At 39.0% G+C, this 26,028-nt stretch overlaps 1 protein-coding gene across 14 annotated transcripts in view; it reads right to left on the bottom strand.

The window, feature by feature from the left end:
* ELAVL2 (ELAV like RNA binding protein 2) overlaps nucleotides 1-26,028 on the bottom strand; it is a 159,281-nt gene that overhangs the window by 72,289 nt on the left and 60,964 nt on the right. For 8 of the 14 annotated variants that reach the window (XM_030817605.1, XM_030817607.1, XM_030817609.1 and 5 more), the window contains exon 2: nucleotides 1,972-2,062. The exons of the other annotated variants lie outside the window; for them this stretch is intronic. In XM_030817605.1, coding sequence (XP_030673465.1) covers nucleotides 1,972-2,043 — 72 coding nt within the window. In that variant the 5' untranslated portion in view covers nucleotides 2,044-2,062. The remainder of the gene's footprint in view (nucleotides 1-1,971; nucleotides 2,063-26,028) is intronic. 14 annotated transcript variants of the gene reach the window in all.

The raw sequence follows: 26,028 nt of genomic DNA, 5'->3' as shown, positions 1-26,028 counted from the left end.
TGTTTCTCCTTGACTCTGCTTTTTAATGAGAAAAAAGAAAACCTATCCAGTCAATGAAAACAACAATGTAAATATATCAACTTTTGCAAACAGACCAGCCCAAGGAATTCTCGTTTGAGCACATAAGCCTGTTGAAAATGCAAGTAACAGGGTATCTATAAACTCCAAACACCAGATAAAGAACAGAACTGGGGAAAATGGCCTCAAACTGTTCAGGCTACTCTAAACATCACTTATTAAGCAGTATTAAATCTAGTTTCCTAAAACCAATCCTATGCAAAAGAGTCACAAACCACAGCCCCAAATTTTCCAAAAGCATTTTCCAGTAACTACCTAACTTTGGACAGCCAAGACTGTGGTGGAATCTAAAAATCAAAGCATCACTGAAAGGATTATCCTTCATATTGCATACATCTCTCACCTCCACAAAGAACTACTTCTCAAAACTGACAATTCTGAATTGACGGGATGCTAGTTTTAGGGAAGCTTTAACATAGAAAAGGCAAAGAACTTGAGGCAAAGAAAAAAAGCAAAGTAAAGGGAAAGAGGGTTACAAGGAAAGAGAAAAAACTGTCTTTTAAAACACATACTGCCTAAGAAAAATAAAAGGGCACATTAGCAGATAAACATATAGGAAGAAATCTCTACTGCCAGGAGATGTTTACAAAAGAAGGCAGTGTTGGACATACTGAGACTGGTCAGACTGGATAAGAATCAGTGCTGCCATGATAAAAAAAACATGAGGCAAAATCCAGAATAGCTTTTGAAATATCCAACAACCTGTAACCCCTCCGTGACTTCATTTCCTTGTCAAAGAAGTGGGAATTTATTCTACAAGCTGCAAGCTGTTTCTCTACGAAAGCTAAGTTTTCTCAGGGAATACTTAAAGGGATGAAGGAAAATAAACCTTTGGAAATCTGTATTTAAAAATCTTAAATAATTCAAGATATGGGTTTTATTATAATTAGCAAATCTATTTGAATTTGAAAAGGGAAGTTTCAGATTTCCTAATTAAACGTAACTGTTCTGGTTTGTAGAATATTAGCTGTGGGTCACTCTTTTCACAGCAAAAATTCTTCTGGGGTTAATCCTTGACCAGCAGTTCTGGAAACAATGAGCTACAAGATTAAAGTGGCCAAAGACACTTAAATCACTACTGAAAAGTTTGGATAGGTGTAGAAACTACGAGAGACCCGAATGGGATATTCGGACTAAAGCTCATTGGGATAGCATTTGAAATACAAAGTGTTCATTGACTGAAATTAGCAAGATTTAGAAAGGACAACAAACACTCCTCACTTAATTGCACATTTATTTCCATGTTCAGGTGGCAAGAATGAGCTCCTAAGCCAACATTCAAGTGAACAGCTGCAGTAGGCTGTGTGCGCTGAAAATTACAGCATCTCTCTGCTATAGGACCATCTGCTCAGAATAAAATGATACTAATGTGCTATATTTTACAAATAATGCATATTCCATTGATAGGCTCAACACAACTGTTCACAGAATGCAAACTCTTTCAACAGTTACTGGGCAAATAATTTTCAGCCAGATTTACAATTTCAACTTTTTTTTTTTGGAGCATAAAGAATTGTAAATAACTTCAAAATTTAGTAACCAAAAAAATACATAGTAAACAGAATGTATAGAATTACGGTAACTTAGTATTCAGACCATACCAAAACTTTTTTTATTTTTTTAAAAAAGCTTGTCACTCTTTTGAGTCTGCACTAAATCCTAATTTAGATTGTAAAAAAATTACATACGAGAGCATGGTTCTGATGCTACATATACCACTACAGTTAAAATTGCAATGTGCTTTAAGTCCTAATGATGGCCATACCACAATAGGTTAAATGTAAGAATAATTAGTATGCCAAATGAAAGATTCAAGTGTTTGGTATGGCCTCAGCACTCCTCCAACATGCTAAAAAAAAGTAGCCTACAGAATTTAAGAAAAATCCCACAGACCCCGGTCCAAGGCTCTGCTGCCCACGAACCACTTCTAAGCAGAGAAGCCACATCACACAGTCTGACTGCCATGTTAGTTTGGAGTTGCCGTCTGCAATATGGACACAAAAAGTACCGTATGTTAGATGAGCAAGATAATGCAACAAATCAGTTTGTACAAAATTTACAGTGATTGTATTGATATTCCCAGCACGTCCATGCAGTGTGGCTTAATTGAAATTGAGGCAATTCCAATCTAATCTTTCCAAATTCATTTCAACATGTAGTTTTCTTGCACAAATATAAGCATTTTTAATTAAGAGCCTGATTTTAAAACAGTATTAACTAGTTATCTTGGCATCTATTCTAAAGAACTAATGTAAACCACACCTCAAAAATTTAAAAAATAAAGTAAAATAAAGCAAAATACTGCAGGCTGTCTTATCTCTTAAGGATGTGGGAGAAGGGAGGAAATGTGAATGAAATTTTATAGTGGGAAAAAGTCATCATGTAATTCCTAAGTGATTGCTTTGCATAAAAGCACTCTTTCCCCAAAATATCAGAAGGACATTAAGAGAAGCTATATTTGCCCACACTGTTACATTATACTTTAAATGATCCTTAATCTTGGGACTTAAAATTAAAAGTGAATCGAAACCCTGTGAGGTTATTTTGCCACTACAGTCAAACGGTTTCTAATAGTTTCACTGAGAATTGTTCACATATACTAAGAGGCAGTAAACCAGCATCTTTCAATTGAAATAATTGGACCGATAAATAGGATTGTTTGGAGTAATGCTTGCATAGGATGTCAGCTTTGTCCCTGAATGAAATCAAGTGAACATTTTTTAATATGTAAATTATAAACCCAGCACAATTTGAAATTAGTGCTGCTATGAGGCCTCCAATATAGTTAATGGGCCATTTACCACTTATTGCAACTTGCCCAATTACCAAACAGAGCCATGATACTGGCACAAAAGCCAAAGTTTACTTTTTTTGCCATATATGCAGATGCTTCAAATGGTCAACATAATCAGAAAACTTAGTTTCTAAAAATAGACACTGAATAACAGAAGAGGTCCAAAACTGTCTTCTACTTATTGATAACTATAAAAATTTTATCCTGAGAGGCAATCCTGACTGTAAGTGATTTACTCTTGATATTAGCAATGCCACCAGTAACAATGGATTCCACTTTCTGGCATCTACCAAAAGGGGTTTGACATACTTTTTTACAGGATGCCATGAAAATATTTTACTCTTCTTCCGTTCTCCCACTGTAACAAGAGAATTTGGTCTGACCCTATGTTCTTTATTTTTCAAAAACCTACTTATGGTTTAACTGAACCTGTGAAAAAGTGCTTTACACCCATGAAAGATTTTTTTATAAGAACCCAACTGTAGTTAGAATACATGAGCAGGACCACACCCAGCAGGGTAAAGCAGGCATAAATGTATGTCCTGAATACCCTCAGGAGTTCAATCTAAACATTCCTCACTACATAAAACAGATTTTAATTTAACTGCCTCAGTCCCTTCTATTTCATGGGAGGTGGACACTAATGAGCTAATCTATTGACACCCCTCTTTCTGAAAGCCTCAGGGAGGTGAACAATCACTTTACTGCACCAACTAGATAGAAAGGCTGTGTATGGAAAATGATTCTACTGCACTTTTACATTTCAAGCACCCCAGACAGTCTCTCCGCTTGAGGCAGACACATACCTTTATGGGAAGTTATAAATAAGTTGCTCACATGGCCCTTACCTTTATGCTGGCCAACAATTCAGTTACTAAAAATGTAAAGCTACTTCCCCTTCACTTAAGGACAGGCAATTCTGCTCTACTCAATCTACCACAGACAACTGGGCTGTGCACTATTTATAGATTCCATTGGCTCTGAAACTCTTCGGAAAGAAAAAAAGGCCATATTCCAGTGAAACAGAGCCATTAATTTTAAGGCTTAAAAAAATAATGTTTCAATATATATTCTCCTCTTAATTTAGACATCACTTGTGCCAATTCAGACTGCTTTTCCTCCTATTATCCAAGGAATAATTTATGAAAAGGCACTTTAGCATAGATGAATCTAGAATATTCTAAACTGTCACTGGCCTCCAAGGTAAAATGGTTGTTACTTTGGTGAAAGCGTAGGTTTTACTGGGAAATAGAAGATTGTCTCTACTTTTGTACACACAGGTACTTCCAAAAAGCCATAAAGACTTTCAAACTTTTTATTTAAATGATCCTCTATGAATTTTAACATCTACTGTTTTCACGATAGTGGAATTTAGAAAACAAATGCTTTATATCTCATATCTGGGAAGAGTTAAGAATTTGAGAAGTCAAACTGATCCGACAGTTTCCTGATCACATGAGAGAAAAGCAGTCTATATTTTCTAATCTTACAATTAAAAAATTCTGCAAACTACGGTAATCAGCTTCTTCACTATTTTCAAACCTCTTGCAGACAGCCACCAAACCAGGTAGTTAATCAAAAGCATCTTAAATAGGCTGGACTCGGTGGCTCACGTCTGTAATCCCAGCACTTTGGGAGGCTGAGGTGGGTGGACCACCTGAGGTCAGAAGTTCAAGACCAGCCTGGGCAACATGATGAAACCCCACCTCTACTAAAAATACAAAATATTAGCTGGGCATGGTCTGTAGTCCTAGCTACTCAGGACGCTGAGGCAGGAGAATGGCTTGAACCCGGGAGGCGGAGGTTGCAGTGAGTGAGCCGAGATCACACCACTTCACTCCATCCTGAGTGACAGCTAGAGACTCTGTCTCCAAAATAAATAAATAAATATATCTTAACTATATTCTGAGAATTTTTATTAAGTTCACTCAGTATAATGTTGCGAGGAGGGAAAAAGGTTCCATAGCCTAGAAACCACCTGATTTAGGGACCAGACTTCTGTGGGTTAAAGTCATAGCAGGGCTGCTGAAAGGGCCAATACAATGACCCCTGGTGAGGCTGGTCCTGTTGCTCCAGCCACTCCATTGCCATGGTCACCACCCTGACCTGGGCTCTCATCTTCTTCAGGACCAGCAAATTAAAGCCTCCAAAAGGTCCCTCTCTCCTCATCCTAATCTACCCTAACACTGTTCCCAGGAAGACTTTCTAAACCTTCCCACAAGCTCCCTGCTGCCTATCAAATGAAGTGTAAACTACTAGGTATCAACAGAGATCCTGTATAACTACTTTTATCAGCCCACTTATTCAAGCACCTTAAGATCTGAACTACTCCTTGTCCCTCAAACAGTCTGGTACCTTCACTCTTCTAGCTTTGTTTATGCAGTCCCATCTCCCTTATTCAAGGCTCCATCCAAACCCACCCCACCTCCATTTCAGGGGTTTGTACAAACTAAGCATTTAAAAAGGAAAGGGCAAGAACAGTTTCTTAAAAATTGGAGACTGAAAGAGCAAATCCCCTCCCTAAATGTGTACAAACTTGGTAACTTTTTTTTTTTTTTTTTTACTTTTTACAAATACATTTACACTATAACACAAATAATCATGAGTGGCTCTAACTTGTTTTTCTATCCTACCAAGTATTTCAAACCAGAAGTAATTATGAAAGCATATTTTCAAGTTTTGACGCACTCCATCAGCCACCCTCACCCACTGAAATCTAAATTCCTATTATATGGTAAAACAAAGGAAACCATGTACCTTTGTGAACAGTTGTGTACTTTTATTTCAACAATCTATCACACTAACTACAAAACGCTGGAAGACAAGACAAATCCAAGCCTCTGGCCAGCAGGGTTATGGATACAGGCATGTGGAATTTGGGTCCAACTTCAGGAAAATGGCAAAATCAAAAGTAAATGCAGGAAAATTAAACAGATCTTGAAAAAGGCATTTAGCAGCACATCATGATTAAGTCGTGGATCACAAGTGATCTTGATACTAAATAGAAAAGTTTAGGCAAATAGAAACGATAACGTCTCTTAAAAGAATCATGGCTAGCGGCAAAGACAAGCATATCTCTCAGGCTGGAAAGGTCCAGCCTGAATACAGTGAACTTGGTCTCTACACTTAACTTGCAACTAGAAGGTTTGAATACCCTGACTATTCAAACACAGCACACCAGGACAGAATCAGCCCAGTGCAAAGGCCTTCCTTCTGACCACATCAAACCTCTCCCTAAATGCCAAGTTACACACGAACAGAAGACATTTGTCTCTAAAGTTTTAGAGCCAAACCTACAAAAAACAAAACAAAACAAAACAAAACAAAAAAACAAAAAAAAACAGGCAGCACAACCTTTACCACACCATCCTTCGGGGAACTTGCAGCAGGGACAAAAGCACTCCAAAATTGGTGAAATAAGTAATATGAGCTTATAGATGACAGCTGGGTAGGCAGTCAAAGGGATCATCTGCCTGAGACACACCATTCCTATAGCAAATGCTTTATCTTTCCCATTCAAATCACTAAGTGGTATTTTCAGGATATGTTTCTGGCTTCACTTAATTAAGCAAGAGAATAGTCAACCAAGTGCTAAAATCACAAGGCTAACAATGTCAGTTAGTTATAGGAACAAGCCATTAGTTTGTTTTCTTTAACTCTCTTTGCTTTGTGGTTCCTAAAATAAAGGTTTGTAGCTTTAAATGTCAAAGGATTTCTTCAATCTAGAATCCCTGTCAATTCTCCAGCCCACCCACATACCATGTTAGCTGTCTCACTAGCTCTACAAATTCGTCAAACCCACATTTTTGGCCTTGGGGGCTAACAAGGGCCCAACAACTTGCAGCGACAATGCACTGAACAGCTGCACGCGTCATAAGGAGAATGTTCTTCGGCAGCAAACACTAAAATTTTTCTGTCTCTTGGCCCTTTATGACTTCTACAGACAAAGTACGCAGTCTCCTTCATGCCAGTCTTTCTGAGGTTTTGTAGTTTGAGAGCTGGCAGGTTTAAAAGCTTTGAGGTTAGAGAGGTAAGATAATGAGTTTAGGGTCCCAAGTCCTTCTCTTCAGTCTAAGTCCATTACAGGTATCCAGTTTGAGCAATGGGAAAGTAAAGATCTGGCGAAAAAGATCTGCTTAAGTTTCATGTTTTGTTCATTCATCCATTCAACGAACATCTCCATGCAGCTCCCACGAATTCAGGACAGTCCTGAGGTACAGCAATGAAGAAGCATCTTGAAGTGCTGATTTGCTGTGGATGGTATGTGCAGAACATATACAAGTATGAACATATAGAAGAAAACAGTACATTAGCAATAAATAAGAGTGCTTTGGAATACATATAGAGAAGAACAAGGTGGAGAACAAGGTGGGTTGAAAATGTGGAGACGAAGATGGGTAGTTTCCAGCATTAAACAAGCAGGCCTCAATGAAAAGGTGAGCTTTGAACCAAGGTTTGAAGGAGATATGGGCTGGCTGCTGTGATAGGAAGAAAAATCCCCTTCCCCTCAATGTCTACATCCTACTCTCAGAAGTGTGAATATGTTATGTTACATGACAAGGCGGAATTAAGATTGTAGAATTAAAGCTGCTAATCAGCTCACCTTGAGAAAGGGAGATTATCCTTGGTTACTGAGGTGGGCCTAATGTAATTACAAGGTTCCTTATAAGTGAAAGAGGAAGGTGAGACTGTCAGAGTGATGAAGCATGAGAAGAAATAGAAAGGACATTGCTGGCTTTAAATGGGGCCACCAGCCAAGGAATATAGACAGCCCCTAGGAGCTGCAAAAGGCAAGCAAACAATCTCCCATAAAGACTCTGGAAGGAATTGCAGCCCTGCCAACACTTTCATCTTAGCCCACTGAGAACCACTTTGGACTTCTGATGTTCTTCGGAATTTTAAGATAATAAATCTTGCATTGTTTTAAGCCAGTGAATTTAAAGTAATTTGTTACAGGTCTAAGAGGAAATAAAGACAGCCCCCATGGAGATATCTAGAAGAAAAGATTCTAGGCAGAGACCTGCCAGTGCAAAGTTTGTCTGCTGTGCAGAATGACAAGGAGATAACAGGGAGAGTAGGAGGAGATGAGTCTAAGAGGTAATGAGGCCGGAACACATAGGGCCTTGAAGGCCACCATAACAAAAAAGGAAACTATAAAAGGTTTTGAGCAAAGGAGTAGCATGTGGCTACTGTGAAAATAAATTGTGTGTGGGTGTGCATGAAGACTCAGTGAGTTTGGAAACAGACCAGTCAAGAAGCAACTGCAGCAATTCAGGTGCAGGATGACAGTGACTCCCACCAGGGTGAAGTCGGGGAGAAGTCATCAGATTCTGGATATACCCAGAATAAAACACATTATTAATGTGCTACATTTTAATTACATCAGTACACTGTTTAAATCCACTGTCAAGAAACTGGTTTAGATACTAACTGCTCACATTCCTACAAACCACCAAAACATTTACTATGCTCTGGACACTAAGAACACAAGATGAGTAAGCAAAGGAAGAGATTTTACGGGCAGTGGTGCTTTAAAAGCCAAAGAAAATAAGGATATATATTTATCTATATATAGATATATATATAGGAAACCCAACATACAAAAATTTTGAGTTTATAAATATTAAATCAAGAGTTATTCACTTTATGGTTGGATATTCACTATTCACTTTATATTTGCTACTAAACGAATCCATTGCCAGCTTCTTAAAGAATCAACTGATTCATTTAGGAGCAAATATAAAATCACAAATCAGTAGCTTAAAACATGCAACTACTACTAAACATAGAATGTCAGAAAATTGATTTGTAATCTATGTGAGCCCCCTTAAAACTTTTAGAATTCAAAGTAAAATATCTCAAAGCTCTCCCCAAAAGTTTAAAAACAAAGTGGATGAAGATGAGATTAAGTCACATTTTGTAAAATGGGAGTAAACTTTAAAATCTGTATTTTTCAACAGGGTCATTTATATACCTCTACAATAGTAAAGGTTAAGCCATGGGTTAACTCAGTCTTGGTTATAGGCTGGAATACACTAAATCATTACCTTCTGGTGATGAATCATTCCAACCCCATTCTTTCAATCCAACCTCAGTGGACCTAATTAATTTCCATGCCATTACTTGGCTATAGAATCCAAAAAGGGATATGAGTACAATAAGAATAAAATCAACTACTCCCTCAGTTTTGTGGCAGAGGTTTTGTTTGGTATAGGCAGATTAATCTGAATTGCTAAATTAAGACAGTTAACATAGTAATCAACACAGAAATTGGATTAACTTCACATTCTTCTACAAAAGTCACAGCTATCAGGAACCCCCTCAGGGTAGTACAAATTGTGAAAGGCTGATTAGAAATCCTCAAATTAATCCCAGTAGTTGAGTGTTTTCATTAGGTAGGTTAAAAACATAGCTCCTCTGTTGGAAACAGACACTAAAATACTCTGTCATGTACAAACTCCAAAGCAGAAAGAATGACTAATCTTAAAGGGAATATAAAAGACAAGGAAGGTTTATGGACAGAAATAATGTTTTTTAACTCACAAATGTTATAAAGGCCACAACACTCCTCCTGGCCAGTTAGGTTAACATTTTATTGTTCACTGTTATTTAGCAGGACTTAGAGATAGAAAACCAAATGCTACACTGTTTAACCTCAAGCAGCTTACACCAAAAAAAAAAAAAAAAAAAAAGCATCTAAAATGTCAACAAGATTTATTTCCTTAGTAATGTTAGGAGGCTACAAATATTTCTATAGAACTTCAGAGAAACTGAAAATAAAGGGATGCCATCCCAGGGCACATAAATATCTTATAATTCATTGATGTATTGTGGAGAGCAAAACAAGGAGTCTAAACCTTGATCAATACAGACAGCTTCCTTCTGCTCTGAACTGTGGATCATCTCAATTACTGGTATTCACCTATGAAATGTGTTTTTCTTTTCTGTTGATGTGTAATGTCCTGCGATTCCCAAGACATGTATCCTTGTGATTTAGAAACATAACTATGATTTATTTACTATGGAAATTTGAGGCATCTTAAAAAAACAAGATTCACACCCTAAGATAGTAACTTTATTTCCTTTGGTCCACCTCTGCCTCTTGCTCCCCCAAAGACAGCTTTCTTTAAAAACAGACATCCCAGCTAGAACAAAAAACACCTAGGTACATCTGTGACTTTTTATGGTAATTAAGTTCCTGGTTATTTACTACACTTCAAGAAAAAAAAAGCAGGGGAGGGGGAGAATTTACATTCAATGCAAGTGTTATTTTTATTCAGTGATTCCAAAGTGAGGAAAGGGTTGCTAAGGGAGAGTAGTATCTCAAGGAAATGTCTTGTTAATCTGCTACATAAGAATGTATATAAGAGTTAATAATGTTTTTCAAAAAAGTTAATGCTATACACACACTATAGAACAGGTAAGGCCCTTCTTAGCCTCAGACCTTATCCACTTACATCCACAGCAGGCACACACATCCAATCTTGAATAACCCCCTAACAGAGAAAGGCGTCAATATGCTTAGATTGATGACCTCTCACCATCTCACGCAGCAAAGTGCTTCCTCTTACTCTTACTTTTGTCAGACTTCCCGCTTTGCAAGTTATCTTAGTATCATTCAAGTAAAGCACATTGGAAACAAACGCTTAAGGATCTCAAAAAGTAGGTGGGGCAAGTACCCCCATGTTAGAGATGAAAAATGAAGCAAGTGTATGAGCATATATGTATATGAATAACCTGTATATACATTATACACACACATTCCCAAGTGTTGATGAGAAACATCTATCCCCAACAGGCTGAAGAGAAGGGAGCACATACGCAATTACAGGCTACATTTTAACAGGAAATTATTCTTCAGACTCAAACCACAAAAGCATTAGCCTTTGAATTATTTCCACTCTAGGAAGGAAAAGAGCAGGTAAAGGGGTCTGTTCTCTTTAAAACCTTTAATTACACACACATATTTTGTCTGATAATGTCAAAGCACTTTACAAACTCTACGGTGCCAAGTGAATAGAGGGTATTATAATTATTGCTGGACAAAAGATGATGTCTCAAAATGTGAGCACAGAAAATTTGCTTATCTGGGCCTGGTGCAGTGGCTCACACTTGTAATCCCTGCACTTTGGGAGGCCGAGGCGGGCGGATCACGAGGTCAGGAGATCGAGACCATCCTGGCTAACAAGGTGAAACCCCATCTCTACTAAAAATACAAAAAATTAGCCGGACTTGGTGGCGGGCGCCTGTAGTCCCAGCTACACGGGAGGCTGAGGCAGGAGAATGGTGTGAACCCGGGAGGCTGAGCTTGCAGTGAGCCGAGATTGCACCACTGCACCCCAGCCTGGGCAAAAGTGCGAGATTCCATCTCAAAAAAAAAAAAGAAAGAAAGAAAGAAAATTTGCTTATCTGTCTTTTGGATTAAGCCTGTCAGTTCCCCGCCCCCCCAACCCCCCGCCCATCTAAATGGACAGCAAGGCTGCAGAGTCGTGTTGGGAGCCTTTTAACACGGAAAGGAAACACTGTGGACAGAAAGTACAGTATGCAGACTTTTCCTAATCATGACTGTTAATTCCTGTCCTGGACTGCTGAAGCAGATGCTATGTTAAACTACATTTAGCACAGTCACAAACGGTGACTAAGGAAGTTAAAAATTTTTACTTGCAATGCTGCAATTTTTAACCCCAGACCTCCAAAGACTATGTTTAAATATACAGAGTACTAACAGCCCAAGCACTTCACATTAGAATTACAGCCTTGTCTACTTTAATTTACCTTACTTTTAAAAGAGTGTGACCCCCTCCCCAACTCCCCCCAAAAATACACATCTCCCATCCTCTTTGAGTCTTCTTATGCTCAGGCTCTTGGAATTTTAATAAGATTAGAAATTGCTACCTCCTTATCCTTGCTGAGAACTCCAAAGATGATCCAGGCATCTTGTACTTATATTCAGATTTACAATACAGAGAAAACAAGAGCGTAGAAATCTAATCCACGATTATACCCTAGAATCTAGACTGATAATGTGTACATTACGAGGTCACATGGGATCAAGTTTCCACAATTAATGGACCAGGCAAATGATCCATGTATGTACATTCATACAAAATCATACACTCTCCTATCTTTCTCCTATCATGATTTTCAAAATGACCTGAATTTAAAGTGTGGCTTTAAAATCACATTTAATTAAAAGAAAAATAGAAAAGGAACTTTCCGTGGGATTTGAGTATCTTTTGCTACAGTAAAGAAGTTCAGATGATCTCCCTGCCTTCTGCAGAATCCAACGAATCCTACAACTAAAAGTAAAAATAAATGGCAAGGTAAAGAAACTAGCAATTATTGATTCCTCTTTCCATGCCAAGTCTCAAGCTAGATATTTTACAAACAAAATCTTATTTAATCCTCTTGTGGGGCGGGCAAGGTGACTCATGCTTGTAATCCCAACACTTTGGAAGGCTGGAGGTGGGAGAATCACTTGAGCCCAGCAGCATGAGACCAGCCTGGGCAACATGGAGAAACCCCATGTCTACAAAAAATATGAAAATTAGCTGGGCTTGGTGGCATGTGCCTGTAGTTCCAGGTACTCCAGAGGCTGAGGTGGGAGGACTGCTTGAGCCCTGGAGGCCAAAGTGGCAGTGAGCCATGATTAACATCACTGCACTCCAGCTTGGGTGGCAAAGCAAGACTCTGTCTCCAAAACAAATCTTAGGCATTATAAGCTATATTACATTCTCTTTAATTTACAAATGAGAATTTCAAAACTGCAAGAGTTCACACAACTATTAAGTGAGAAACTGGGATTTGAAATCAGTGCTGAGATCCCATCTAGAGCTTCCTAGCAACGATCTCTCTGCTTCCAGGCTTGCCCCTTTTCTCCAATCCTTCCTCCATTCCACGGCTGTGGGGATCTAACTAAAATAATGGTCAGCACTCCACTACCATCTCTTTTAAAGCTCTGCTCACTCCACGTTGCCTATGAAGTAACATCTCGGCTCCCTAGTGAGGCAGCTGACTTGACCCAGCTTCTACCTCTTCATCCACATGCCCAGCAACCCCCATCACATACACAAGCTCTAACAAGCTCCCAGTAGTTCTGCCCATTCCCAGTGCTTTCCAGTGTCACACAACCTGTTTTCTCCACCTGCAACAGCCTCACTACCTTTCTTCTCCTGCCTCATGGAAACATCCTCAGCACTGGAAGAGAGCAGACAACACCTCCAGGAAGCCTTCTGTGAACCACTCAGTTGGACCAGGTAACTCTGTGTGCTCCTGTATGCCTGACTTACCTTTATCTCCCCAGTAAAAAAATATCAAGACAGATCCACGAAGAGAATGAATGCCATGAATTGTGAATAAAGGTGGCAAGTAAAAAACATCCCCCTTACTTATCCATCTGGTTTTATGTTCCCTGCCAAGTGGGAAAAATTTCCATTGCAACCCTGTGTACCTAGAAGAGCCGGCCAAAGTCATCTCAGGTTGTTTATAAAGAGGAAGGTAGACTGTCAAGGGGAGAAAGGGGAAAGCAGGCTGTCAAGTCCTACCACTAACACACACATCTCTTTCCACCTATAGCTACTAATTCTATATTGTAAGCTCAAACTTCAAGTGGAATCAGCATTTTTTAAATTTCTAGCTACAAGCCTTTTTTTAAAACAATATAAACCTCACGAAGGAACCAGGGACAGGTGTGTTCCATTGTCACCACCTCACAGTTTAAGATAAGCCAATCTCATCACCAATGTGTAAAATCAAGAGGAAACCTGAAGTTTATACTCTCTCCCCAACACAGCCAAGGTCTGGTGTGTAGAATACCAAAAAGAGGAGTAAAGAAACTCCCCAAGGCTAGAAAAGCAACATTCCTGATCTACTGCATGTACCAAGCGCTGTGCTCAGATGCTGGGAAAACAAAGACGTACAAAACCCCACTCATTCCACCCCTCACAGAACTTCTCCAAAACACACCTGTGTCCTAAAAAGGTGTCCAAAGAAGTCAAACGCACACAAGGAAACCTTTAAGAACCCACAGCCAGAAATAATCACTTCTCTACCTGACCTATGCTAAATATTTTGCTATCAAAAAAAAAAAAAAAAAAAAAGACGGCAAAATCACTGCTGCTATGGAAACTATCATTTCTAACTTCAATACTTGAGTGTGGACACGTATTTGAGAAGAAATGAGGCATTTTGCTTCCCAATGTTTAAAATGCTAAACAATAGGAGACTGTGCACAGCACTGATACTGAACATTAAAGTGGACTTCTGCCTCACTAAGAAAATTTTACATTATAAAGAAGGAAGGCTGAAGATTTCCTGATTTAGAATTGCTCAGAGAGTTTCCGGGTACCCATTTGCTGTTACAACTTTATCCTAAGTAAAGTGCAAGTTTCTTTAAAAGAACTCTCAGTAGAGCAGATTTAACATGTAAATTGCTTAGCAGTAAATAGTCTTTTACTGCTGATAAAACTTTCAGGAAGTACCTACTAAGTACCATGCAATATAGTCTAGAGCAGTTAGGACTGCAATCTCTTTCAGATCGAGCTAAAAAGAAATTCTCACTATCATCCACTACTTTAATCTGAGATGGGTATGAACAAAAAGATCCTTAAACCACTCTTCTAAAGGGAACCATGATCCTGAACACAAATTTTTCAATTCTTCTGTGAAGAGTGTAGATGTACTCAAACGCCACTCTATCATTCTATCTTAGACTATTTTAAAGAGTTCCTTGACGATTCTGAGTGCCAGTCTCTAGCTGAGAATCACTATAAGGGAAATAGATGGTTTAGAAACATGCCCTTTCTATACCTTTCTGCCCCACCCAAGCATGCTTTTACATCCATCCTTTGTCAGGATAAAACCCAGGATTCACAAAAAAGATCTGGAGACTGCAGGCCTTGGAATTTAGTTGAGTCATCAAGACACTATTTTTTATTCTCTATTTCTAAAGAGCAAAAGCGGAAAAGTGGGGGTATCATGAGGTAGAAGCAAGAATGGTAAATTAAAACTGAAGAAAACTTCCACGGCATTCGAACAGTAATTAGACCAAATTTCACTGCCATCAGATTAAGAAAGAACAACTGCTCTGCATCGCTGGCTACCAAGACAGCAGTATTTCTCTTAAGTAACTTCTTGCTCTAACTGCAAAATGACCCATACTTTTACTTGCCAAGAGTAAAGACAGCTGGCCTCCTACATTAAAAATTACCAAAATGGAAACAAGTGAATCTTTTTTATCCACCAAGGTTGACTACACATTAACGAAGACCTATTCTAATAAACATGGCCAACATAAACAGCAGGTGGCCACTCTGAACATTCTTCCTGATACAAAGTACATCACATACCTAATGGCATGGTGAACAAGACCCCCCAGAGTGGCTATGACCATCAGGAAGAAAACATTGAGGGGATGGGAGTCAAAAGTCTACTTAAAGTATTAAGCATTCAAATAAATGGCAGAATCTGAGGGCCAGCTTGTAAAAACAAAAAATAAAAAGCCAACAATGGACTCTGCTTAAATAAATTACGTGAGAGGCTGAAAAGAAGGACAAAGGAAAAGTGGCAAGGGATAGACAAAAACAAGCAGATCTGTAACTCTCCCAACCTCCGGGCCAAAGTTCAGACTGGCAGCTAGAGGGTAGATTTAGCCTGAAAACACGTTACGTGGTTTCTCCAATGTCCTTAAAAAACAAAAACAAAACAAAAAACAAACAAACAAAAACAGTAGTGTTCAACATTTAAAATTTCACCAGTGTAACAATTTCACATTTATAAAAATATATTTCTGACTTCGCTTAATAAATAAAGTTTGGCAAGAGTCCACATTCCCAGAGCTACTAGCCAGCAGGTTGCCCTATAAATGGGGCGCCTTCTTTCCAGTTCTCCCAATACAGCCTTAATGTTCCGGCCCCTGCAAGGGCTGGATTTTAAGTAAAAGAATATCATAGCCTAAATGTCAAATGTGCTAAAGAGTATACGCTTTTCTACCATGATGGAGAGGTTCAGAATGTCAGAGTACTGGGGGAGGGAGGTGGTTTTCCAAGGTCATCTAAACTGAGGATCTTTAATTGTAGACCTAATCATCTGTGAAAATATTCTAATAAATATGCATAACAAAAAATGAGGCAAAAAAGCATCAAGTCTGTGTCACTAAACATCCTAATATGACTGCCACAGACATTCAAAGCACTCTAAATAACTCATTTTGGCCTGTTTATACTACTATAGATTTGGATTAGAAAGTCATCTTGTCCACAAAGAATTAGGTATATCCTGTCCCTTCTGGAGGCTGAGTTTGAGAAAGTTAATTCAACCCTAATCAAATATTTTGCTATGAGAAAGAAGAGGAGGGGCCCATTAAGTGCTTTATCCCCAGGATGAGGCAGGGAGTAGGGCAGCACACAAAAAAGACAAAAATCACCTGGCATTATACCAGAAGCCCTTGAATTAACATTAAATTTCCAGGTTAATGCTCTAAAAACTGTCTCATGACAAACCACAAAGTGTATTTTGGAGGTAAAACAGGAGGTAAGTGGGGAAGGAACGGAAGGGTAAATAAGAGGTCTTACTTCACACTTTTTCTGCTGCTTTTGGTTTACTCCAATAGAATCCCATGAAAACCTGCTTCACACTGGCAAAGTGGACAGGCAGAGGAACAAAGGCAAATCCAGGGCCTGCAGAAGTCTTTAAAGGCAAGGGAAGAAAGCAAAGCCCTGCCTAAACACTGGCTATTTATAGCACAGCAATGGAAGATCTGGGAGGTGGCTGAGGGAATATGAAAGCTAGAGAGTGGGTGGGCGGGCTTCCTTCTGGCTTCCTTAGACTCAGAAACTAATGCATTCTTCCGTGCCTCCAAAGCTGCTATTTTGTTTCCTGTGTAAGTTTTCAAAATACTGCAACACTGTCCCTAGGTGCATTTGACAATATCAGAGCAATTACAGTTTGGTTAAAATCTGAAGGTAATCAACTCACCATTCTTTCCTATTCTCTAGAAAAAGAGGCCTGAACAAAGAGGAGGAGACACCACCACCCAATTCATAAGGATGGTCTCCCAGAATCCCCTGAACTTTCACAGTGTGGAAAGTTTCTGTGATTTCAAGCAGAGACCAGGAGAAACTATACTTTTCACCTCTTCTCATTAACTAAAAGCCACAGCTAAAAATAAAAAGCTGGAGCAATTCCAAAATTGTGGGTTTTATAGGGCACATTAAATTATTCCTTATCAACTGCAAACCTTTAAGGTTGCAGAGTATTATGTTAATGCTATTGGCTTTTTTTTTTTCCCAGAATAGGTGATAATGTTCCTTAAAAACAAACAAACAAACAAAAAAAACTTCATGAACTTCCAAGTCCAATCTCTATTATAAGGTGAAGTATGAGTTCTTAAATCTGCAGAGCGTATCATCTATTCTACAAAACCTCACACATAACTTAGGTTGATTCTCTTTTCCAGGACTGTATTATAAAACATTTTGAACTGAGAACAGATCAACAATTGGTATTAATAGTAAATTATAATAATCATTTTACACTTGTTTCCTAATCTAGAGTGCATGAGATTCAAAAGTAAGAAAGCAGTCTCACAATAGAGAATTTTCTAAACAGAATGTGAAGCTCTCACGTTTATTTAAATATAAACACTAAAAAGTGTTTAGGGTTCCCCCTGGACATTCAATTGTTATTAACTCAAGATAAATTTCCAACTTGATAAACTTGGAAAATGGCTTTTTAAGCGTATTTTCAATTTGTTGAAAGTTTGTAATATTGAATCCTATGAGTCTTTTTATAATTATTTTCTTAGGAAATTGGTGGTCAATTTCCTGTGACCTTGGTAAAACTTAAATACACCTCTTAGCTCACATCCATAACTATGTTGGCTTACACCAACATTCTTCTTATATTCTTCATTAATGGCCAAGGTTACAGAAATAAGAGTATTTGGTCTAAACTCAAATCAAATGATCATGTGTAATACACAGCAGCACCCAAAACATAGGCACTATTTTCCATATCTAAAACATCAGAACCTAAGGCATCCATTTATATTAAAATGAAGATTTTAGTTCAGCTCTTCAGCAGAGTTAAGACATGGCCAGGTAAATTAAGGCCAAAAAAGGACAAGTCACAACACGATGTGGCATTCAGGAAATTTGGAGCAAATTTAAGCTTTCACATAAAACAGTCAGGGTTAGGAGTGGCCTCAGAGAAGCAATTATCTCATTCCCAAGTCCCAGGCTAACAAACTAACAAGGATATGGAAAAAAAAAGACTAGAATGAAGGTAAAAGCCTACATAAAGTCCAAAGACAATCACTGCTGGTCCTAAATCTATTTCTTAATGGTTCTGTGACCCTCAGCAAGTTTTTTACGTTCATAACTTCCCTCATCATTAAGAACGGATTTTTCTCACTCTGCTAGCAAACAGGGTTATTAAAAGAAATACGTTATAACAAATTACAGATAAAACAATGGCTTATAAAAAACTTCAGGCACTATACAAAGTAGGGTATTGTTCTCAAGGCACTAACTTTCTTGAGAATTGTTTTCTGCTTTCATGCTCTCCTAAAAACACATCTTTAATTTATGGTAAGGTCAAGCTGCCATTATCACTGCAACCTGAGAAATTCAAATTAATGGTCAAAGATACACATAAACACACACACTCCAGGCTTTGCTTTCTTCTTTCCCGCAAAAGGTCATCTTTTCACCAAACAGATCAGGCACTTTACAATATACTACGTTCCAAGTACCAAATATTTAAGCCACCAAAACATACAGAATAGCATATTTAAGAAAAGTTTCTCTTTTTTCTTTCCTTTTTTTTTTTTTTTTTTGAAGACAGGGTCTAATTGTCACCACCCAGGCTGGAGTACAGTGGTGTGATCACAGCTTACTGCAGCCTCCTGGGCTCAAGGGATCTTCCTACCTCAGCCTCTTGAGTAGCTGGGACCACAAGTACACACCACCACACCCCACTAATTTTTTAAATCTTTTTTTGTTTGTTTCTTGAGACGGAGTCTTGCTCTGCAACCCAGGCTGGAGTGCATGGAGTGCAGTGGCGGGATTCTCTGCTCACTGCAAGCTCTGCCTCCCGGGTTCACGCCATTCTCCTGCCTCCGCCTCCTGAGTAGCTGGGACTACAGGCGCCCGCCACCACGCCCAGCTAATTTTTTGTATTTTTAGAAGAGACGGGGTTTCACCGTGTTAGTCAGGATGGTCTCGATCTCCTGACTTCATGATCCGCCCGCCTCGGCCTCCCAAAGTGCTGGGGTTACAGGTGTGAGCCACCACGCCCGGCTAATTTTTTAAATCTTTTGTGGAGATGAGGTCTTGCCATGTTGCTCAGGCTGGTCTCAAACTCCTAGGCTCAAACGATCCTCCCACCTCAGCCTCTCAAAGTGCTAGAATTACAGGCGTGGGCCACCATGCCCGACCAAGAAGTTTCTTTAACATAAAAATGTCCAAGCAGATCACCAAGTCAAAACACTTTATTAATGAACAGCAGGCCGTGATGTTTTAGTTGGCAATTTAAGATTCCACACTATAGCTATTCCAGAAAAATTCAAAATCAAAGTACATGGTGAGCATTTGCTCAGAGGCTAGCATAGTGCTTAACGCAGAGTCTTAGCATTCTTAAAAACATGCAAGATCAGCCTGGCCAACATGGTGAAACCCCAGCTCTACTAAAAATACAAAAATTAGCTGCGTGTGGTAGTGCACACCTGTAATTCCAGCTACTCAGGAGGCTGAGGCACGAGAATCACTTGAACCTGGGAGGCAGAGGTTGCAACGAGCCAAGATCCTGCCACCACGCTCCAGACTGGGTGACAGAGCAAGACTGTCTCCAAAAAACAAACAAACAAACAAAAACAAACCAAACCAAAACAAAAAATCATGCAAGAGATTAAGCCATTTTAAAGAGCTGCAACCATGAACTAAGATTAAGCCCAAAGACAATTAGCGTATGTTCCATCCCATACCAAGAAAACCATTTTAATATGCTCAAATACTTCTTGGTATATTCTGCCAATGAGGCGATTCTACCTGAATTTATTAATAAACTATTTACCAGCTTGCTTGACCACCAAGGTTTGGTAAACAGACTTGGGCACAATGTGGAAGCATAGCTAAGGATGGAGACCCCGGGGCACAAGAAGTGAGCCGAAGAGAAAAACCAGGAAGGAGGTCAAATTTCTTTGACAGGCCCTTCTCTTTCCAATCCTAGCTTCTCATCTCAGTTGCTCATTGCACCTTCATCCCCTCTCCAATTTGAGAGCTCAGCTGAGTCTGCAGATATCCCAAGATACTAACTGGTAAATATTTGGCTAGAGTGAGAGCCCACTTCATTTTCTATGCATCCAACAAACTCTTATCTCAAAAGGGCAGTAAGTATACCTGGAATTTACTCCAATACCTGTGAAAGGTAGCCAAACTCTACTCTCCAGAGGCGTGAAGTCATCATACTTCCAGATAAGACATTAATAAGCAAAATTATCCTTACCTCATTTGTTACACTTTAGTCCTCCAAATTAAAAACAGCCAAAGAGAAACTAGCTTGTAAACAAAAGGAAATATTCAAGGTGCCAAGGCTGGAAGACAGCAAGATCTCACTCAGCTCACAGTCTGAAGCCACTTAAACGGAGTAACTCCAAGCAAAACCAAAAGTTAAACTGAAGAAAAACATGTAACTTCAGAGAGCATGAAAAACTGGTACAATTCTGCACAACTACAAAGTGGCCATGCACTAACCTGAAAACAACAAGGTTCATTATTGAATAAAGGGATCAGGAATTCTTGGAGATGGAGCTTTCAAATAAGGCTTTAGTCACCACTAAAAGGACATAGAAAAAAATAGATATGCCTCAAATATCAACACATTCGAAGGACAGACATCTGCATTCATTCTAACATGCAAATCCTATGTGCAGAGCCCTGTGCTCGATATCCAAGATGACTCAGATAAGGAGTTCCCACTTACACTGTCTAAGCAAAGAAGGGAACACATGCAGAACCACAACACAGGACACAATCTGGTAAGTGTGAGAAGGAGGGATTATATCTGGATGACAGATGAAAAAAAAATCAGACTCAGAACAGAGAAAAAGCACGTGCACTAGGCTCTCTGTGGTCATAGGTTCAAATAGAAGGCAAAGTACACATAGTTGCAATCATTTTAAAATTGCTGGGCACAGGCCGGGCGTGGTGGCTCACGCCTGTAATCCCAGCACTTTGGGAGGCCGAGGCAGGCGGATCACGAGGTCAGGAGATCGAGACCATCCTGGCTAACACGGTGAAACCCCGTCTCTACTAAAAAAAAAAACAAAAAAATTAGCCGGGCGTGGTGACAGGCACCTGTAATCCCAGCTACTAAGGAGGCTGAGACAGGAGAATGGCGTGAACCCAGGAGGCAGAGCTTGCAGTGAGCTGAGATTGTGCCACTGCACTCCAGCCTGGGGCCACAGAGCAAGGCTCTATCTCAAAAAAACAAAAACAAAAACAAAAACGCTGGGCACAGAGACTACAGCATAAACAAGACAGGTACAAAGGGAACTTAGTGGGAGACACATATTAAACGAGCCAAAGGATAAAGCTAATGTTTAGAAATGCAGTTCATGCCATGAAGGAAAAAAAGATGCTGCGAGAATAAAACTGGGACAGTGATCAGAAGAAAAGCCTTCTGCAGATTAAGTGACATTTAAGCTGAGATCTAAAGATAAACAGGACTAGGTGTATGTAATACTTGGTCTTTGGAAGGTAAAGGATGGTGCCACACACATACTAGGTAGTGTTGGGGGCAGTGGGACTGGTGAGTAAGACGTAACTTGTACCCTGAGGAATGTCATCCTAGGGATGCAATTACATGCAATATGTGGAACCCAGCAGGCAGAATTTTACAATTATGGATAAAACTAAAGCTACAGAGATCTTGAAACCCATCTATCCTCAACTATTCCTTTTTATCAAATGAAGGAAATGAAACCCAGAGGCTGGCTCAGTGTTTCTGAACTAGGTAGGTGCAGAGGTGGGGCACAACCTGTAACTCCCATTACATCACACTGCCAATTAACTTTTTAATCAGAATTTATTTGGAATGTCAAAATTCAGTAAACTGATCATGTACAAGAAACACTTAATATCCGTAGGGAAAAATAAGTAGACTTGGGCCTAAGTGCCAAGCACCTCACTAGACATTGTGGGAAAAATCTTACTTGGTTCCAGGCACAATAAGAAATGTAATGAGTTTTTTGTAAAGTGAAATATATTCAATTTCTCTTGTGAAGTTACGTGCATCCTACTTTGGGGCATCTAAGCAAACCAGGAAATGACAGTGATAATAGATAATGTGTCAGATTGTCTTAAATGCCTTTCCTTGACAAAATAGAGTTGACAAACCTATTAGTCCCCTCCCACAATGGACAGTTTTATTTCTTATTGTACTTCCCTCAGAAATACACATATCAAGGAACAACTGTTACAAAGAGGGTTGAGGCAGTAGAGGGAGCCACTCAGAGTTCACAGCAGCACTGTTCATCAAAGCACAAGAAATGAAAACAAAGTGTTTATCAGGGAAGATGAACAAGATATGAAGATAAAGTCATACAAGTTCACACAATTGAAATGTTCTTCAGCAGCCAAGTAAGAGCCCACACATAGACCAAAGCATATTATAAAATGAGAATTTTGATGAGTTTAATTCAGTGTCCTGGAGGACAAAAAAGGACTTAGGATCTTTTAGTTATCACAGCTGCACCTACAAGTCAAATATAGGCAAAATGAAACATTTTTAATCAGGTATCTCCCAAACTTGGCATTACTTTAAGGACAGTGTGAAAATAAAAATAACAAGGGAGGAAAAAATCCCCTTCAAATAGGCTCAATCCTCACTGTCTCACGTCTGTTAACCCAAAACTCCCAGTATGAGTACTAATCAGTCACAACATAGAAATCTAGACCTATTCTGTCAATGAGCAGCTGCTCCAGGTCTGCATCAATCTGTAAACAGGTATTTCTGAAGCATATGACCAGCTCCAGTCTGAGCAGAATAACAGATCAAAACTGGAGAGGACACACAATGGGAAAAGTAGTTCATCGGTTTGATAGAGGAAGAGACACTGGGTCCCACTCATAAATAAAGTATCTCAATGTTTTCACTGAATTTACATTCCCAAAGAATAGATTGTAAACTAAGTAGGAATTCCAGACTTTTCGGTATTTGAAGGTCACTATGAGGTCACCTGGAATAGTGATCTACTGGAAGAACAGCCTGACTGGTCTTCACTGATGCTATATTCTATTTTGTACACTGTCTCAAGCCAGCCGAACTTGAGAGATTTCTAAGTCTATCCAAGGACATTTGAAACATTAGTGATAAATGCAGAGTATTTGTCTCTGTTAACAGTGAAGAAAAGTCACCTTCCAGAAGAATTGCTGTGAAAGCCTACATCGTATGCACTATTTTTTAAAAAGTAACATAGAAAAGCAGTTTAATATACCAAGATAGTCAAGTAGAACTTTAAAAAAATTATAACCGTAATACCTAATTTCATCAAAATGATGTAAGCGATAAAGATCTAATTTATATTGAGATAAACTATATAGACTCAGACTATCCAGGCAAGGAACCAGTAAATGCTTATTTCATACTGAAATTTATAGGACATGAATGATTTAGCAATATATATTGACCCTGAGCTACTGAAATGATGACAACCCAAAGGTGATTACTGACATATCAGAAGAATAACAATGAAAGTTGAGGGTGAGAGTCTCTTTCACGCTTTTAAAAAAAAATGCAGCTCAATAAAAATGTACCTTTTAAAAATAGAAAGACAGTTATCCCTTTCAACTGGTGTTGATCTGCCCTTTATTACTGGAGATAGACTATATCACTCAGCGAGTTACCCTGAAGCTGTAAGAAGCTTGGAGGAAAATATTAAACTTCAAGGCAAAGACAGGACCAGGAGCCTGTTAAGACAGAAAACGAAGACATTAGTGTTCAAAAAGTATATAAGCAGGAAACCCGCAGCAGTCTCAGTAACAGACTTTAGAGGCAAAAAAAAAAAAAAAAAAAAAAAAAAGAGAGAGAGAAAGGAAGGCCTTTTAAAAATCTAAGCCACTGAAATTTTAAAGTGACACCCACATGACCCAGTTTACTTTTCTATTCAAAGAAGTTCTGATGCTGTTTCTCTATTTCTCTTTGGAAGTTTTTCATGTCTAATATATTGCAAAAGGTAAAAGGTACACTTTTATTTAAGCACACAATGGAATAAAACATCACTGAGGACCTTGGACCTGTAAATAAATTTTAATGGGAAAGACAAGAATTCAAACATGAGGAAAGGGCAACAGATATATATACGGCAAATGTGAGAAAGAATATGAGCATTTGGAAAAGGAAAACAACATTGTTGGACAGGGTAGGATGACAGCTATTAATTTAATTTAGGATGTGCTAGGCCACACTCTAAGCCCTTTTAAAGGGCATTACCCCCCTGTGATCCTAATAACTTAATAAAATGGGTCATTTCATCCCTTTTTTTTTTTTTTTTTTTTTAAACGGAGTTTTGCTCATCTCCCAGGTTGGAGTGCAATGGCATGATCTTAGCTCACTGCAACCTGCCTCAGCCTCCCGAGTAGCTAGGATTACAGGCACCCACCACCATGACCAGCTAATTTTTGTATTTTTAGTACAGATGGGTTTTCACCATGTTGGCCAGGCTGGTCTCGAACTCCTAACCTCAGGTGATCCAACCGCCTCAGCCTCCTAAAATGCTGGGATTACAGGCATGAGCCACCACGCCTGGCCTCATCCCTATTTTTCAAATGAGGAAATAGGCTTTAAAGAAAAAAAAAAAGATTAACTTTTCCAGAACTCACAAAACTTGCCAATGTGGGTCTATCAAACTCCAGAGCCCATGCTCTTTGCACCACACATCAATGAAGCAGCTAAAATAACCAATATCTTGCTCCACCCCAGACCAATTAAATAAGAATCTCTCCTGAGGGCCCAGATACTGGCATTTTTATAAGCACCCAATTTGATTCTAATCTGCAAGCAAGGATGAGAGCCATTGTAAAAGACAAGTGGACTATCAGCTAGGTAGTGCCGAACAAACAAGAGTCAAATAATCAGAGACTGGGGAGTTCATCCAGCTTTTAGGGGGCAAACAGAAGTTCAAAAAACAGTGGAGGTGCTGAGGCAGAGCTGATCCAGACTAAGTTCAGGGAAAGTCTGAACACAGGCTTTACTCCAAGCGGTGATTAAAAAGGCAGAAAAAAACAGGTTAGAATCATTTTGCTGAGAGAACAAAGTACAGGTTAGAAAATTTTTACTTTTAAGACTGTAGGTAAGAGAGGGAACACAAAATGACTTTTACAGCTTATGTAACCAATGGGTATAAATTTTAGGAAAATATGGAAAAAATAACAGTTGACTAACCTAAAGCCAATGGACCAGGATACAAAATACAAGCAGTGAGCAACAATAAGCACAGCTTGCTGAGCAATCAGATATAGCCTAGTAGTTACAACTGTTAATTCTACGGTGATCCCTTCTAGCATTTGCCATCCTAAGTCTTGATTTCCTCATTTAGGAAATGGAGAAAATAATCATATCGTCTCATTCAGTTATTGGAATAAATATATGAGATATGGCAGTCCCCTTTTTTCCAGGCATCCAAAAGCCCCAATAGATGCCTGAAACTTCAGATAGTACTGACCCCTACACCATGTTTTTTCCTACACATACCTAAAATTTAATTTGTAAACTGGGCCCAGTAAGACATTAACGATAACTAAGAACCACTGTAACAGTACACTGTAATAAAAGTTATGTATATGTGATCTCTCAGAAATTTAGGATGTGCTAGGCCACGCTCTAAGCCCTTTTAAAGGGCATTACCTTTATATATATATATAAATGTATATTTAGTTTTAAGTAGAGAACTTTCACCTTTTTACTTAAAGGGAACACGGAGCACTTTAACATCCTCTCTTTGGCATGTCAGAATTGCCAGCATCACTACTCTTGTGCTTTGGGGCCGCTGAAAGTAAAAGAAGGGTTACTTGAACACAAGCAGTGCAATACCTCGAAAGTCAGTCTTGTAATTGAGATGGCTATACTAAGGGACTAACAGCATGGATACACTAGACAAA

This window comes from Nomascus leucogenys, chromosome 8, assembly GCF_006542625.1.
Source record: "Nomascus leucogenys isolate Asia chromosome 8, Asia_NLE_v1, whole genome shotgun sequence".
In the NCBI taxonomy this organism is placed as follows: domain Eukaryota; kingdom Metazoa; phylum Chordata; class Mammalia; order Primates; family Hylobatidae; genus Nomascus; species Nomascus leucogenys.
Note: the sequence above shows the minus strand (reverse complement) of the source record. Positions and strands in the feature narration are given on the sequence as shown.